General features: G+C 32.4%; 1 protein-coding gene across 3 annotated transcripts in view; it reads right to left on the bottom strand.

Moving 5' to 3' along the window:
* The window catches only part of LOC132712748 (uncharacterized), a 50,097-nt gene that overhangs the window by 9,911 nt on the left and 22,978 nt on the right, over positions 1 to 17,208 (bottom strand). For all 3 annotated transcript variants that reach the window (XM_060695175.1, XM_060695177.1, XM_060695176.1), the window contains 16 exons: positions 15,069 to 15,404; positions 12,183 to 12,375; positions 8,153 to 9,307; positions 7,685 to 7,851; positions 7,320 to 7,414; positions 6,836 to 6,900; positions 6,345 to 6,456; positions 5,538 to 5,635; positions 4,999 to 5,055; positions 4,174 to 4,275; positions 3,049 to 3,130; positions 2,746 to 2,873; positions 2,494 to 2,540; positions 1,780 to 1,883; positions 1,093 to 1,178; positions 520 to 584 (listed from right to left, as the gene is read on the bottom strand). In XM_060695175.1, the coding sequence (XP_060551158.1) occupies positions 520 to 584; positions 1,093 to 1,178; positions 1,780 to 1,883; positions 2,494 to 2,540; positions 2,746 to 2,873; positions 3,049 to 3,130; positions 4,174 to 4,275; positions 4,999 to 5,055; positions 5,538 to 5,635; positions 6,345 to 6,456; positions 6,836 to 6,900; positions 7,320 to 7,414; positions 7,685 to 7,851; positions 8,153 to 9,307; positions 12,183 to 12,375; positions 15,069 to 15,404 (2,892 nt within the window). The remainder of the gene's footprint in view (positions 1 to 519; positions 585 to 1,092; positions 1,179 to 1,779; positions 1,884 to 2,493; positions 2,541 to 2,745; positions 2,874 to 3,048; positions 3,131 to 4,173; positions 4,276 to 4,998; positions 5,056 to 5,537; positions 5,636 to 6,344; positions 6,457 to 6,835; positions 6,901 to 7,319; positions 7,415 to 7,684; positions 7,852 to 8,152; positions 9,308 to 12,182; positions 12,376 to 15,068; positions 15,405 to 17,208) is intronic.

The raw sequence follows: 17,208 nt of genomic DNA, 5'->3' as shown, positions 1-17,208 counted from the left end.
GACAATCCTATTTCATGTTTGTAGCTTACAAATGCATGTTAAATATGTTACACTTAATGCAAATCATGTTTGTTATTTCCACTACAGGTTCGACCCCGTGTCTGATATAAATCAAATGTTGGTTACTAACTGGCGCCAGAATATAGAGTCTTTGTGTGTATCCGTCTGCAGCAGACGACATCTAATAGATTTTGTCAGCAAGGGTCAATTTCTGTTAGAATCAATTCAAATACATCGTCTTTTCTTCTTCAGTTTCGATGATAAATGTTGATTCATGCTGAGTAATGGCGGTAATATATGTCATCCATGCGAACAAGCATTCTGAAACAATTGACATAAATAAGATATAAATAAATAAAGGCAAACTTTCACAAATTACTACAAATGAAAACCGGATTCATTCTCTAGTTTATTGCTGTTTCATTTTAACTTACAGACGGGAGCTCGTAAATTTCTATTTAGATCTTGGCTTTACATTTTGTAATATAAAATATCAAAGAATAAAAGAAATGCTCTTACCCTTTCTTTGAGCGTTTGTAAGAATTTTTGATTTTGGACATAGGTACTTTATACTTCTCCTCAACCTAAAGATCATATAAAACATGATGAATCGTTGAATACACACACATGCAGTTGTTGCTAATTATTGCTAATTATTGTAAAGCATGAGTAATCTTATCGGTTCACCATTAAATCAAATGGTCAAGCATGAACTTACACAAATTTCAAAACAAGAATCTTAAATCACAAAATATACACATGAATATTTGTATAATGACAATAATAATTATAATTACTTTAAACATAGCTTTATTATTTGAATGAAGCATATTAAAGAACCCAAATATTTTGCCGAAACCAAAAGTAATTTGCCTTTGGCACAGTCTTAGAGCCAGTAGAGACTGTCTCAGTGTCTGTCTGTCTGTGCAGTCTGACCAGGCTCTATATTGTTAGCTGCTCAATTGTTGTACCTGGGTGTTGAAATCATACCAACTTTTAAATGAACTGATCTTATAATAATTCAAATTTGGGCAAATCCATGAAACAAATTGAGCTGGTTAACTTTTAATAAATTACTCTGTTATTACTTACTGCTTGTAAAAGACCGTTTAATGTAGGGGATCGTAACATAATAGCTGTGAATACAACTTCATGCTTCTCTCGAACATATAATAAAACTGAAATTATAAAAACAAAAATACATTGTAAAAATGGAACACCAGCATAAACTACATATTGACATGAAATTGGTTTTGAACTATAAATAAAAAAATAAACAATTGTAGTCTACGAAATTAATAAAATATTTAAAATTCATGCCATCAGGATTAATTGACCAAACATGAAGAAAATATTTTAGTGGAAATTAAGAATTCATGCCATCAGTAATAATTGTACCAAGTTCATAAGTAATGAAGATGTTGGGGTCGAAACGTTGTGGTTTATTGTAGCACAATACAATTTTAAATTCTAAACTTTCATTGATTTCTATATTCAAACTAACAATATTAATAAACGAAAATACGTAATTCTTACAGTTTGTCTATCAAAGAACATGTATAGATATAGCAATATCTTCAATAGCTTTATGTTGTAAAGACATATCTTACACTTTATGAAATGTCCACGTTTAAAATATTTCTGTTGCATTATAACAATTCTTATCAAACATTCTTTGAAACAAATTGCGCAAGGCTATATATATTCTCAATTATATGCCATTGGATTTTACGTGTCATTTGATGCAGCAATAAATACATAATTTTCTCAGATACTTACTATTAGTAAAGGATTGATAAGGGACATAGGAATCTGTACGAGGACGTTTGGCTGGGCTTATCCCATCTTCAGCGCTGTCGTAGTGCTCTACACTACTAGTAATACTGTAAACAACATAAATATGATATTAAACTACATTTGTACATCTTAAATGTTGCTAAATTCTGCTTAAAAGTGATCATTTGTGATCTGAAATATTTGTTACAAATGCTTTGTATGGATATAAGTAAACAAGACACTGTTGAGTCTCGTATATCATTGGATATAAACTTTCTATTCAGTCATTTTGAATACCAAAATAGAGAACGTTGATAGAAATGCATATTCCTGCATATAAAATTGCGTTTGCATGTGTACATTAACCCATGCCGCTGTAACGCGTTTATTCATTGTGCAACATCTGCAATGACGGTCTGGTTATTTCATAATCAAAACATAACACACTCGCGCGCTGAAAGAGAAATTGAAAACAAGTATACCAAATCAGACGAATACCTTTATGCGAGAATAGCGATAATGCACCCTTTTCCGTGCCTTAACATTTATAAAAGATCTCGGAATTTATTATGCTGACTTGGGCTTAGAATAGGTCCTCGTGCTTCTGTATATGTTATTGCATGAAAAGGTCGGCATTTACTAATAATACAACATAAGATTATTATTTGACAGCTCTGTATCTGTTTTATTATGTTACAATTGTAAAATATGACTTACCTGGAGCTGCCGTCCTCATCAGTTACTGAGACATTCACAGGGCTTGGCTAGAAACATAAATGTAATTTAAACGTTAGAACCTAAAACATTGAGCGCACAGGATGATTTTTTATGAAAACGATATTCAAACGGCAATCTCACGCAAGTTGTAGAAGTGAAGTCGTTTACAACAAAAACTGAATCAATAAACTTGGAATAGAACAATAGGAAGACTAGAAAATCACTGACACGTAATTCTAATGAGCTACTCACCCTTGCAGAGTCATTACATTCAAATGTAGGTGTAAACAATATAGGTTCAGACAGTAGGTCCGCCATGGGGTAAAATTCTGATCTTTCGAGAGCTTCATGGTACACTTCCTCGTGGCGCCTCCTAAGAGCTGTAAAAACACATTATTCATTGTTTTTATTTAGCACAATTTACCTGTAAATGTTTACACATATAACCATCCGATGTTATTTTATGTAAAAGAACATTTAAAGAATCTGATGCGAATCAAAATATAAGAATTTTCTTAGTAAATGAGAAAAATAACTGATTACAGTTTGTGATACCTTTAGTTCCGGGTTGAGTTTCGGTTTTGTTGACCCTACACTGTTTCCTTCTTTCTTCATCACGTATCTTTCTTTCCGCACCCTATAAAATAATAGAAACATGTTCTTTTTTCAAGACCCTATAAAATTCGGAGACGATATGAGCCGCGTAATAACAAAACCACCATAGTGCGTTTGCGACCAGTATGGATCCAGACCAGCCTGCGCATCAGGATTCATGCTGTTCGTTATCAGTTTCTCTACTTGTAATAGGGTTGGTAAACGAACAGCATATATCTAATAAAAGAAACGCACTTTTCACAGTACCCTCTATAAATTCGGGCAAGATAATAAATAACAAATCAAATATGAAAACAACAGAAACATACATTTTTCACAGTTTTCTTTCTATTCAAGACATTCAACGAAACATCCTTCAATTTGATGAATTCAAAAGCTCTGCTCTATAGATATCCGATTTGTGAAACAGATTTTGTCCCCACTTCCAGTGCTAGTAAGCAGTGCTGCGAATTGCAGAACATCTTCAAAGTTGGCACCAATTTTAACATAGGTTTCAGCTAATATAAGAAGATTTCCTATACTATACTTGCTTTAGATATCGATATAGACTATAAAAATCTTACACCGGCTGCCGGTACAGACTCGAATATCTAGCTCGAGGGTAACTGTTTACGGCGGTACGGAGGCTCTGCCGAGTTTCAGCTAAACAGTTACCCGAGAGCTAGATATTCCCGTCTGTACCGACAGCCAACGTTTGATTCTTTTTCTTGCATATTAAATGTCATTTATTCTCGGAACAGAAATTACGAAAACTGATATTTTCATTGTTCATTTTTTCCTAAAGTAGCGTATTAACTTACAAACTTCATTCATAGCGGAAAAATGACGTCATCCTTAGAACGCAATTCATTCATAAAAGGTGCGCGGCAATGACGTCATTTAAAGCACGCGGCTTGCCACACATGGGGGTGAAAGGCACCGCCGATACGGTAGATAACCCTCTCTGACATGCAAGACAGCTTCATATACAATTTCGAGCTGATCCTGATACCGAAATAAGCAGACCGCCGCTATTTTGTAAGTCAAATAACTCAATAAGGTGGATAAAATCGTGAGTACTCTTACCTTATCACAGAAAACTTTTATTTGACAATACCCTCTGCTAATAGGTGAGGCATCTTTGGATGGATTCTCGTATGTGTCCACTTGGATATGGAGAGGTAACCCCTAATAAAACATAAAAACTGACATTGTACTACGTGATAAATCTATTATTATAAATAGAAATAGATATATGCCTACTGAAATGAAATTACAACAGTCCAAAAACACAGGCGAGGACAAGTATAAGCCTTAACTATTGATGCCAAGATGAATTTATTGATATTTCAAATCTCTAACAATGATCTAAACAACTATGTATCCTTGCCTACACTAAGAAGTTTTAACTTTAAAACCATATAAAATACCTAACAAGAGCTGTAACAAAAATAATACGGCCGACCTGAGAAGTATTAGTTTGTATCTTAAAAGAAAAATGATTCAGTTAACATTAACGCTAGAGTTGTAGGTCTTGGCCAGTGACGTTTAATAATAATAATAATATCGTAGACATGTATTAAGTTTAATTGAACATTGAGATATGAATTCTAATATAAAAGTGTTAACACCGGTGCTTGGCAATTAGTTAAAATGTTATCGTTTGGATGACAATCTAAATTGAAAACATTTTTTAATCATTTGTTACAAAAAGTAATAATTGTCCTAAACTTTTCAACATTTCTATGTATGATGACAACAAATGTCGGACATAAATGTATCTTGAAACGTTAACATAAAAAACTGATAACTTTATCATGTCGTAGATTCAAATGCTTATATGTATCATAATTATATAAGAAATGAGAAAAAGCGAATGTTTTATTAGGATTTTATTCATATAGGTCTTACCTTTACACCTTTTTGATTACTGAAGTCAGTGCTTAAACAGTGAACCGCAATATTCACCTATAAAAAATGAGAAAAACGTACCATAAATAATGAAGGTACCTATATTAACTTCACGTTGAGCTATTTAACAGCTCTGAAAAACTAACAGTGTCATATTCATTGTAAGGTAGAAATTGGATAGTATGAAAGTTTTATATGATGTTTTACTCATATTTCAAGCCATATTTCATGAAATATACAGTCTCTACATGGTGTATTTATCACATGTCCATGAAGTACAATCACATTATTGTAATATAATGCTACCCTGCCATCTCCACAAGCAGACGAAAACACTTACGATAAAATAATGATTAATGAAAAGAAAATATAATTTTTTTAAACCTATTTCTCGACATTCCCTAATGTATTATAATCAAAATGGTAAGAACAGTTTCAAATAAGATCATCCTTGAACACCTTTTAATGTGCAAAGGTGTACATAGAAAAGGTCACTACGATTTTTACTGATTTTCTAATAATGTAATGTACAATTTTACCTTTACAGGTGAATCACGTGCATTCCATTTGACAGCTACAGCATTATAAGATATTTCCTCGGTACAGTTAGATCCTACATTTATACTGTTCTTTGTGTCTGTGAAAAATAAAACAAAACCTTTCATTTTTATCTTCCATGCCTAATATTCATTGATAGGCCGCTAGTGTCTCCCTTTGCATTGTTTTCAGGTTCCCACTTTCTCTCATTCCTCATAAATCTCTTGAATAAACATGTATTCAGAGATTTAAGACGTTTTGTTCAATTCAAACCTTCGTCGGAAACTACTTCTCAAACTAAAACTTGAAATTTAAATTATCTGACCAATGAACGTAAACCAGCGTTCTTTTTTAATTTATGAAATTATGTAAACATTCGCCCCAATTATGACACACGTTTATAATCACAGAGAAACAGTTTAATTAGAGAGAAACAGTTTCTAATTAGAGAGAAACAGTATATAATTAGAGAAAAACAGTTTATAATTAGAGAGAATCATTTTATATAATTAGAGAGAAACAGTTTATAATTAGAGAGAAACAGTTTATAATTAGAGAGAAACAGTTTATAATTAAAGAGAAACAGTTTATAATTAGAGAGAAACAGTTTATTATTAGACAGAAACAGTTTATAATTAGAGAGAAACAGTTTGTAATTTGACAAAAACAGTTTATAAATAGAGAAAAATAGTTTATAAATAGAGAGAAACAATTTATAATTAGAGAGAAACAGTTTACAATTAGAGAGAAACAGTATATGATTATAGAGAAACAGTTTATACGTAGATAGAAACAGAAATATTATTTACCTATATCAATCACACGTTGTTTGTAGCTGTGTTGTCGACTATGCCAGAACTCCCAGGCTTTCCTCTCATCATCTAAATGTTTATCTTCTCTAAATACAACCATAATTACCGACTGAAAAATAATAGTAGATGTCAATCATGCAAAACGTATTGATACTAAACATAGTAGTTTTAAATTCAAATAAGCTAAAACGTTATATTAATTAGTAAGTCAAAGATGATTATTTTTTTCTGAAACCACTAGGAAATAAAATAGATAAGAATGTTCTCTGAGAAAAATAAGTCATATCATAAATCGTAAAACACGTGCAGCAATTGCCTAACACAATTTCAACTAGAGCTGTTAAAATCACACATATGTCGCTATGTACTGAAAAGTAAAGAAATCACTATTTTTAAGAGAGACCTGTCTAATTAACTTAATATTGTAGTGAAATGTGTGCTTTGTGGGACTATATTGAGTACAGTCTGGTAGGAAAGAGAACGGTTACCTTTAACGTTTGGTTTTTAATTGTCCTTTGTCCATCATGCTCTAATGTTAATCCATAATACTGACCTGTAAAACGTACAACATCATATTTGAATACTTACACATGCACAGAAAAAAAGAATAAAACCTTTTAAGTGTTATTGTCACTGGTAAAAAAACTGACATTTTTTTTAGAAAATACAAAAATCAGATTACTATCTATCTTTTTTAAATGTGGAGAAAATAACGCACAAATTTGTCATTAATGTCTTAACTAAATTGTAGCTTGTCAGCCTATTTTTAAAATCGGCAAATATATCTTGGTTTGCAAAAAACAACATTTACCTATGCAGGAGCTCTTCCGAAAAGACAAAAAAATGAAAATAGAAATAATTGTCTTGTTAAACAAGTTTAAAAACAAAAAGCTTTTAAAATGACATGTTCAAGTTTTTTTGTGTGCGTTTTTAAACATGTGTACGGTGTATAGTAATAGAGTAGGAATTTACCCTTGTTTAGATATGTTATTCTATCCTCTTCAATCCTCTGTGTAGTTGATATGGGACAATCCAAAAAATATTTGTAACCCGCAGGGTCTTTCTCCCTAAATAGGAATGCAATTTATTTTACATTTTGTCTGTAGCAATACATAATGGTAATAGTTTTATCAATTACAATTACACACTTCCTACTTGTAGAACAATCTCGTATATTAAAGTGCATCAGTTAATCAAAATATCTCAAAATTGGCAAAATATTTATGTTTGCGAGTAAAACGTAATTATTTACTGCTGCACAGATTGTCCTTTAACATAAACTGTATAAACAAAAAACTAAAAAAAATGTAATAAATTAGATACAAAATTGCTCTTACAATTTTAAAACATTTGATTTCATCATTTTGTCCATTGGATTCCAATATTGTTTGACGTACATGGGTGGCGCCGACTTCCGTCGCTTTGCAACCTTCCCTCCACGCTTTTCAGCCTCGTCTTCAAATCCATCGGCATACTCCTTGAGATCTGAGGAATCTGAATATTGCTGAAAATAATAATCCAACAAGTTCAACATATTTCTCATTTAACCAAAACGATACTTTTTATTTTACGAGATTTTAACGCATACCACAGCAAAATAAACAGCATACACGAATAAAAAGATGTTACGCTTAAAACTCTGTCAAAAAGGTACAATGAAAAAATTTCAAAAACTTTTGTTTGCATGCTGTCTCTCGCACAATAACAAGAGTAATTTGATATGTTTAACTAGAGTAACTTATCTATGGTATCAAAAAAGATCTCAGTAACTGAATTTTTATAGCATTTGGAGTACAATGACATACCACTAGATTTGGTTCTCTCGGCGACACACATGGTTCACAAAATCCACTATCAGGTGATTTAAGACTATATCCATCTTTGCAACGTGCTCTTAAATTTGGATTTTCGTGGCTGTAAGGTGTCTGCTGCTGTATATATCTCTCTAACATGATGTCACAATCGGAGGTCCCTGGTATAGTTGGTCGAACTTGGGTTTGATATATATTAAATGATCCATTACTTACATCTGGGAAATAATACACGGGAGCAGGTGCCCCATTTGGCGCACGACAAGTGTTTAATACAGTATTTGAATTATAAGCTTGATAACTGTTTTGATTTGAGGCCGGAAGGGAGTTGTGTCTCATAAATTGAGATTGTTTCGTTACAAGAGCTTGCGCATGCGCAGCTGCATTGTTTTTACAATACACTGGCGGGGACACTCGTGTGACACTCGCGCTTTCAATTGTTTGTGAAACATTCACTAAATTCGTTTGTGTACAATTTTGTGATTTTTTTAAATCTTTGGTAGGAGACAAAGGTGAAGATGATTGTTGAGGTGCAGATGATGTGAGACCAGATGATATAAATGTTGTAACAGGTACAGGTGATGCGTCCAAGTTTCCAGCCTCTATGATAGGTAAATTTTCAGGTAGATTTTCTAGTATTGTTTCATGATTCTGTTCAACAGTAACCTTATTTACAGAAGCACTTTCATTGATATGTGATTCTAAGTTATTTATAGTAGCACTGGCTCTCCCTTGAGGGGGCAGATTCGCAACAGCTGATTCAATTTCCGATGCTTCACTAATAGTTTCATTATCCTTTTGACTCATTCTTTTCATAATCTTTTCAGTTAAAGCTTTCACAAGTTTTTTAGATATCTCTTGAGTTTTTACATTCACTTGTTCCTTCGGTTCACGTGCGCGTCTTACTTTCTCCGATGCATATGGCATTGACGCAGATACCGTAGATGTTTTAGTAGCGCTGCATGCCTGCACGGGAATGTTATTACTGCGCATGTTTTCTTCTAAACTCGGCATTGCCATAGACAGTAATTTCGGATCAGATATTGAAGTGGTATTGTCCAGAGTTTGAACTAATTGAACTGGTTCGGCTACATACAGTTCTGTTGCGTCAACATTGTCTGTTGGTAGACCACTTGTTTCTACACAAACCTAAAATATCAAAAGATTATTAATAAACAAAATCGGCCCTTTACTTTAACTTTTATTGAGCTATTTTATCTACCGTTACATTGAACTACTTATTATGTCTTAATTTCAAAGATATTTCAATACCTCTCAATTTGTTTAAAGTTAACAAGCCTTAATTTTGACTTCTGTTTCCTTCCACATGTCGTTAAAACCTAATTATCTGCCAACTATAAATTATGACGAATATGCAATACGTGCTTTAAACCAATGTTTTAAATAGTGATGAGGATCTGTCCGAAAATATAATGATCAGATATGTATACTGGTATATCACCTGGTTGAACATGGTGTCATTATATACGATTTGGCAACTGGTCATATACAGGCAAATGTTTAATAAAATCATAGCCGAAAGCTGGTTTATTTTTATCATGGTCGCACACGTCCACAAAAATATCAATTTTGAAACTGTTTGCCATAAAGATGCAAATATGCATGTGAATTTATGATTTAAAAGACCATATCACGACAGTATTTATTAGTTTCACATACAAGTTTTTCCGTCGGTTTGTTTCATAAAGACAACGATTATTACATGCTGACGCTTGGCTTTTTAATCAAAAAATAAAAATGACAGTTTTAACACTGTATTAATGCATGTTTTATATTTTCGTGGACTATTTGTGCATAAATGCCACAAAAATGTTAAAAAGTAAAAAACGACCAGTTATGATATTAACACAAGTAATTGTGTTTGTTAGACTTAAACAGCTGAAATATTTTATATAAACTGGTGCAGATGACGCCTTTTAATGTTTTTCTCTTTTGATGAAGATGTTTCTCAATTTTTTTTTGCTGCATTCGATCCTTTAGAAGAATATTTTACAACGATTTTTAATATATTTGTGAGAAATTGCAGAGGAAATGTTCAAGGGCAAAACTAGTAAACTATTAAAACTAGTATGGCATCATATGAAGTTTGTTTCATTTAAAGCAAGCAGAGAAACAGAAATGAAAATCTTTATAAAATGTTTTAATTTAAGTTGCACCCATGTCCTTGAAATAGACAAATATGCATAATTTCCTTCTTCCTATAGACGTGGTCTAAAACCATGTTTATAATATAACTTACTCATTTTAGTTTTACAATCCAAATAGTCCAACAGTTTAAAAGACAATGTTAAATTCACTGCACTTCATTTAACTAAATGTATGCAGACGACAAAGTGATATCTTTTAAAACAAGTAATGTCTCTATTCTGATTGTACAGATAACTTTGATCTGAACGCCGTACACTTTAATGACGGTGTAATAGCGCGTAACGCTTAACAATACAACTTTAACACTTAGATAAAAATTATATGTAACACAGTCTAATATAGTCAAGGAAATCATGCCAAAATTATAATTCCGTGCTTTATTCACGTAAAAAAGGACGAGGTAAAATATCCGACAATATTTCTTTCAGTGTTCAAGGTTAAAGAAAGAACCGCATCGTATTTTATAATGACACAAAATGGTAATTTAACTAAAATAAATGGCCTCGAGTACGCTAAATTTGAAACAGAAACCGTGTCTTTACTCTCCTTTACCCATAAAAATGAAATATTTCACGGTCCACTTAACACGTATCTGAATAAGTTGTACATACTCATACAATTCATTCTACTGATTAAAAGACTGGATATTTTCGAGATTTTTATACCAGTTGATGAAAGTCTCAGGCAACAACTTGTGTGCATTTTCAAATCATCCGTTTTTTTTCTTAAGATTAATCACTTTTATTGTGAAAAATAATAACCTAAAAATGTAGCGTTCAAACACTTTTAACCAATATCATGCTAAAAACACACTTACTATCGATTTTAAATATAATTCTGAGTATATTTCGTTATCGTTTCCATATATTATCCGTTGTAATGATACTGGGTTGCGTTTCATGGAAGGCTCTAATCAGATCAAAACAGAAACATATTTGTTCTTATGACTCCTAATGTTAATACCTGTTGAATTTCTTAAAAGCCATGTAGATAAGCATGAACAAATTGTGGGTTGAAGCTGTGTGCCATTGTATCTCTTAACTTTTTTCAAGAAAATGAATTTAATTAAAGTCCAAGCCTTTGACTAAAGATAAAAATATTTATTCAAACTGTCTTAAGTTAGTACTAAAGTTAGTCATAAGTCCTAGGACTAAGGATAAACTTAGGACTTTTTATGAAACGCAGCCCTGTATATCTATGTAAGATTTATAAATTTAATGTTTTAGACTTTTTAGACCTTTAACCTTTGTCTGTGTCTGCTGTTTGTACCAAGTTCTTTTATAAACACAAAATGTGTGTGGTTTTTAACACTGAAAGGCACACCAAAATGATTTAGTCAAAGGCTGATATAAGTTCCGTATAGGTCCTGGGCCTAAGATACATTATATTTTTCCTTCATTCACTATAACTACTCCTTTCAATTTGTCAACTGATTGTCCAATCTAACAGATTATTTTCCTCTTTATGGCCCCAGAGTAAAATAATTATATTCTCTTTAACCTTGATTTTCAGAATACCCAAATTAAAAAACATAATGATTCAGAATATTTGCTTTTCAAATAGTATTAATTTCAATAACGATTTCTTTTCAACTCTTTCATCACATTTCGTAGAACATAAAACATAATAAAAAGTAATGGGACATTTATTTGGTTTGTTTGAAATTATCCTGGATTGGTATAGCTAATGTATTGAATCTTATTCCATGAAAAGGAGTCCTTAAAATTTCTGAATAGTTCATTTACAAATAAAACACTTTTTAAACCGAAAGACCAATTAGAGTTGCTTTGGTAAATTTAAAACATTTATACATGTTAAACTCGTTTGTGAAAATTAACAATCGTGGAAATCTTACCTCGTGAGCAACCTCTTCAGCAACTGTAACAGGGCAAGCACCATTTTCCGTTATGATGGATATTGTAGCGTTTTCTCCACATTCCCTGTTAAAGAATTTGTCAACTTCCGACGCTAGTGTCGTCTGCAACATGTGCATGTAATCACCGTCTCCCTCATTTCCGGTTTCAACTTTTGCAGAAGACCCGTCATCTCTACAGAATTAAAGGAATGAAGAATTTAAATACACATGAAGCATGCTTTCGTTCTACATCAAATATGAACTGTTAGAATATGCATAAGAAATATTGTTTGTCCACTTGAAATGGGAGATTTTATACCAAATTTAACTTTGACTTAAAAGATGAAGTAGCGGTTAGTGAAATTCTAAATGTATTACAATAAACTCCTACAATGATCAATCACTCCATAGTTTTATCAGTCTGGCAAGGTCTAAAGTACAAGTGATTTTTACATTAAAAGTGTTCAATTTATCATTATATACATGTGCATGTATAAGCATATACTATACATTATATTCTATTTATCTGAAAACCGGCAAAAACATATACTATATTAGAAAATAACCTAGAAATTACAAGTTAAGTGTCTGCAAACACTGTCGCGTTATTTTCTATATTGTCGTTGAAATTTCTTTAAAAACCGGCGTTTTTGCGTCGTACACGTGCCATATTTTTAGCTTCCACTTCCAAGGTGGACCTTTTTAGGAGAATACCAGTTAGAACACCCAAAACATCTAAATAAGAATTGTTCACTTAATTATACTATTTATTTTAATCTTCTAAATTGTCGGTCATTCTCATGATAATTTAATATTCCAAGTTATGTGTCGATTCCTATAACAGTTTTCAAATCATTGTACTTTATAAATCTTTTTAATTAAAAAAAATGAGCATATCATCAAACATTTAGTTTAATAAATGATGCTCGTTGTCCTTTAAATGCTCTGTATATAATAAGCAAGTATCCAAGTTTTGTTTTCTCGCCAATATGGTATTTTTGTAACCCCATACACACAGTGACACATACACACATCTGTTCTTCAGTAATTCTTGAGAAATATGCTATATATAAATGTTTGCACCAGTACGTCGACTCAATGAATCACTTAATTCATAAAATTATAATTTAGTTGATTATACAAGAGCGATCAGTAATCACATGTGTCGCCTCATGATGGCCAATTTCATGTTGGGACAAATTTTGTGACAGACGGACAGACAGACGGACAGTGCACAACTAGACTTTGTACTGATCATTCCTGTAAAGTTTGGATAAAATTGCACCAGTAGTTTATGAGGAGTAGTCCGGACAAGCTTTTGCGTATCTGGCAACACACAGAAAAAACTCCTTTTTATCAAAGGGCCATAACTCGGCCAAAAATCATTCAACCGGAAAACCCGTGCAATATGCGCAAGGACTTGAGCTACAGATCAATCCTGTAAAGTTTCATTGAAATTGCATAAGTGGTATAAGAGAAGTAGTCTGGACAAACTTTAAAAATAATAATTATTAAAGGGCCATAACTCAAACAAAAATCATTGAACCAGAAAATGCTGACAATATGCACAACTAGACTTGGTACTGATCATTCCTGTAAAGTTTGGATGAAAATGCACCAGTAGTTTATGAGGAATAGTCCGGACAAGCTTTTGTGTATCTGGCAACACACAGAAAAAGAAACCTTTTTATCAAAGGGCCATAACTCGGCCAAAAATCATTCAACCGGAAAACCCGTGCAATATGCGCAAGGACTTGAGCTACAGATCAATCCTGTAAAGTTTCATTGAAATTGCATTAGTGGTATAAGAGAAGTAGTCCGGACAAACTTTAAAATTAAAAATTATTAAAGGGCCATAACTCTGACAAAAATCATTGAACCGGAAAATCCTGACAATATGCACAACTAGACTTGGTACTGATCATTCCTGTAAAGTTTGGATGAAATTGCACCAGTAGTTTATGAGGAGTAGTCCGGACAAGTTTTGTGACGGACGGACGGACGGACAGACAGACAGACAGACGGACAGACAGACGACGGAGAAGTGATCCCTATATGTCGCCACTACTCCGTAGAGGCGACACAAAAATGAATGGTTATGACGATTGCACAGCATCTTAACATTGTTGCTTTTCGTATATTAACCTTTAATTTCGAGGCGCTAACTTAATAAGTTTTCTAAATATTAATATTGAGCAGGACAAAAAACGGGAATATGTTGACAAGGCATTTTACTTTTTTAAAACTTTTTAACACAATACAAATATATTAAAATGTAACCAATATGGGGTTTTTTTTGGTTATATGTAATTATTTTTTTCATTTGAAAACTTAAGTCGGAATGCGAATAGACTAAAACATCTACCAACATTTTTCAGGTTATGTGATCACACGCAATTAAACCCCCTATAAATAAAATATATTGAGATAAATAGCATGTCAAAATATTGCGACAATAAGATGTTGATATATTAAAGATGTATTAGGTAGTTTCAGATTTTCAACAAAAAGATCATATCGTATATTGCTTTATCTTGTCTTCTATCTATCCGATATAATGTTTATGATAGAAGAAATAACAAAAATATATGGCCAACGTATCTCATAAAAGAATACGCATTCCCGTTGTATAGCAATATTATATACAATTAGGTTGTAGACTGCTACTGCAATATTTTGCTCGTCACCGATTTGCATGAATGTTGAAATGTTACAACTATAAAACGAAGGGAGAGAACTTCGGCAATATAAAGCGTCGTCTCACTCAGAATTATCTACTCTTGAAAAGTAGTAAAATATAAAGGAAGGTAACTTCTTCAATACATATGCTCGATTATTTTTAGATTAACTTTCTTTACTTAAATACGTTAAAGATCTTATATTTACCTCATTATATCATATATAGAGTTGATTTTGTCGCCTATTTTCATCCCGCTTCTATCCAATGCAGGAAGGTTGATGTATTCGTGAAGCAGGGCAACAGCTGACGCATGCGTGTCGGCATCATTCGAGGACGCTGTTGCCGCTGTGAGAGGATGTCCATAAAATGCACGGATGTCGTCCGGGGGACCATCAGTAGAATTAGGTTGTTTTTCGGCGACATTGTTGGTGTTGTTTGTCTTAACAATTCCGTCGTCGCCCTCTTCTTCGTCGTCGTCTTCATTGTTGTTGTTATTTCTGTCAAAGCTGTTGTCGGTATTGCTCTCCGCTTTTAGGTCTTCGCTGAAAACACACAAAAAATAGAATAAAAAAATGTGTATGCTGTTTACAGGGAAATAAATAATTTCCGTTTATGAAAGAGAAGAATGAAGGTTTTAATGCAAAATAGAAACTGGGTGTCAACCACATTTCCTGGTTTTACAATAATAAACTTTAAAATTAGTTCATAAAGTGAAATATAATATAAATTTTTTTATTAAGTTGTATGTCTTAACTGTGCAAGATTCAAAATTACAAAGTTTCTAAAGGTTTTCACTGCATTTCATTGCACTTTATCTTTAATAAGGCAAAATAAATTCTCGATGTGATGCTTACAACAAAATCAAATTAATGGACATTTTAACAATGTGCACGAACTCGTACAGATACAATATGAATTAACAGTAATTAAGTGGCGGCAAGTACCATCATTTATACAAGTATCCTTTCGTTCATTATTTTCTCGGTTATGATGTCTAAATCACAGTATTAGAAATAACGTCTAACCGTAAGACAGTCTAGTCATTATAATAATAATAGAACCATTTCAAAAATAATTTTAGAACATAGAACCTAGAACTTAGAATGGGATTATCCCATCTTCCTCCCATGACACAGGTCGTACATAGAGACGACCCTGTTATGAGGGATATGGTATGCACGTAACACATGTACTTATATAACATTTAGTAAACAGACAACAGATCCCCTAAATTTAGGTTTCCGGTGGCGAGGGTAAACAAACCCAAACACACACACATTAAATTGGAAAATATATGATGCAAGTATTAAAAAAAAATAAATATGCATGTGATTTTTTTAATATCAAATACGAATGCAATGTGTTGTGGTTTGACATCGTGCGCACATTGTGTGACGTCAGACGCGCACGATACAGATACTTTTTTAAAATTATTATTTTGACATGTATTTTTGATGCAAAACATGGATCGGACAAGGTATGAAACAAGCCCTTTTACCATCAAGATTTTTGGCTATAATAGTTTCATTCTGATACATAGAGAACTTTGCTTCACCAGGGTTTCAAGCTTGCATTCAAAAAATCATTTCGTTTTTATTTTGTTTTGTTTTTTCAAAGTTCCATTCTACATTATATAGTTTATAAAATAGGACTCGTGAAGCTTATTAACGTGGGCGACTTCTTCTATATCACTTTTTGAAGTGATTTGTAATGCTACAAAAAAAAACACAACTTTTCATCTTTACGCTTGGTTGGTCAGGTACAATATTCACCATTGAAAATATTCAGTGCGAGTTATTTTCAAAAAAGTTAGAATATATAAAAGAAAATTTACATAAATAGACTAGGACATGTTTCAATGGACAGCGCAACTAATACGTTTTCAAGTCGAATGTAACACAGTGGGTATCCATTGAAGAAATCTAGAACATACGTATATATATATAATGCATAACAATTTCATTTTATTTTTATTTTTATCATATTTTAATGCATATGAATTACATGTATAAGTCATTTTAGAGAAGGAAAATATGTTGTATTTTCCCTTTTCGTTTCCCAAGTGCTTAAGACTTTCCGTTAATTAATTTAATCAAAATTAGAAATATAATTAACCTTTTACGAGTTGATTTTCTGTAATGAATTTCCTCCTTTTTGAGTTTTAAATATTCATAAGAAATCAAAAGATATTTCAATATTTAACTACAAAATTTGAGCTGCAAACAGTAAAGAGGCTGGTTAGTCTAAACGGATGTGCAGTATGGCATGGCTATATGTTTACTACATCCGGTTCTAGGCGGTTATGGCTTATATACCTTTCAAGACTAATCTTTATTAAGAGCGATT

The sequence above is a fragment of the Ruditapes philippinarum genome, unplaced genomic scaffold (assembly GCF_026571515.1).
Source record: "Ruditapes philippinarum isolate M1 unplaced genomic scaffold, ASM2657151v2 ctg2553_1_1_1_1, whole genome shotgun sequence".
Taxonomy (NCBI): Eukaryota; Metazoa; Mollusca; class Bivalvia; order Venerida; family Veneridae; genus Ruditapes; species Ruditapes philippinarum.
This window is presented reverse-complemented; position numbering and strand designations above follow the sequence as displayed.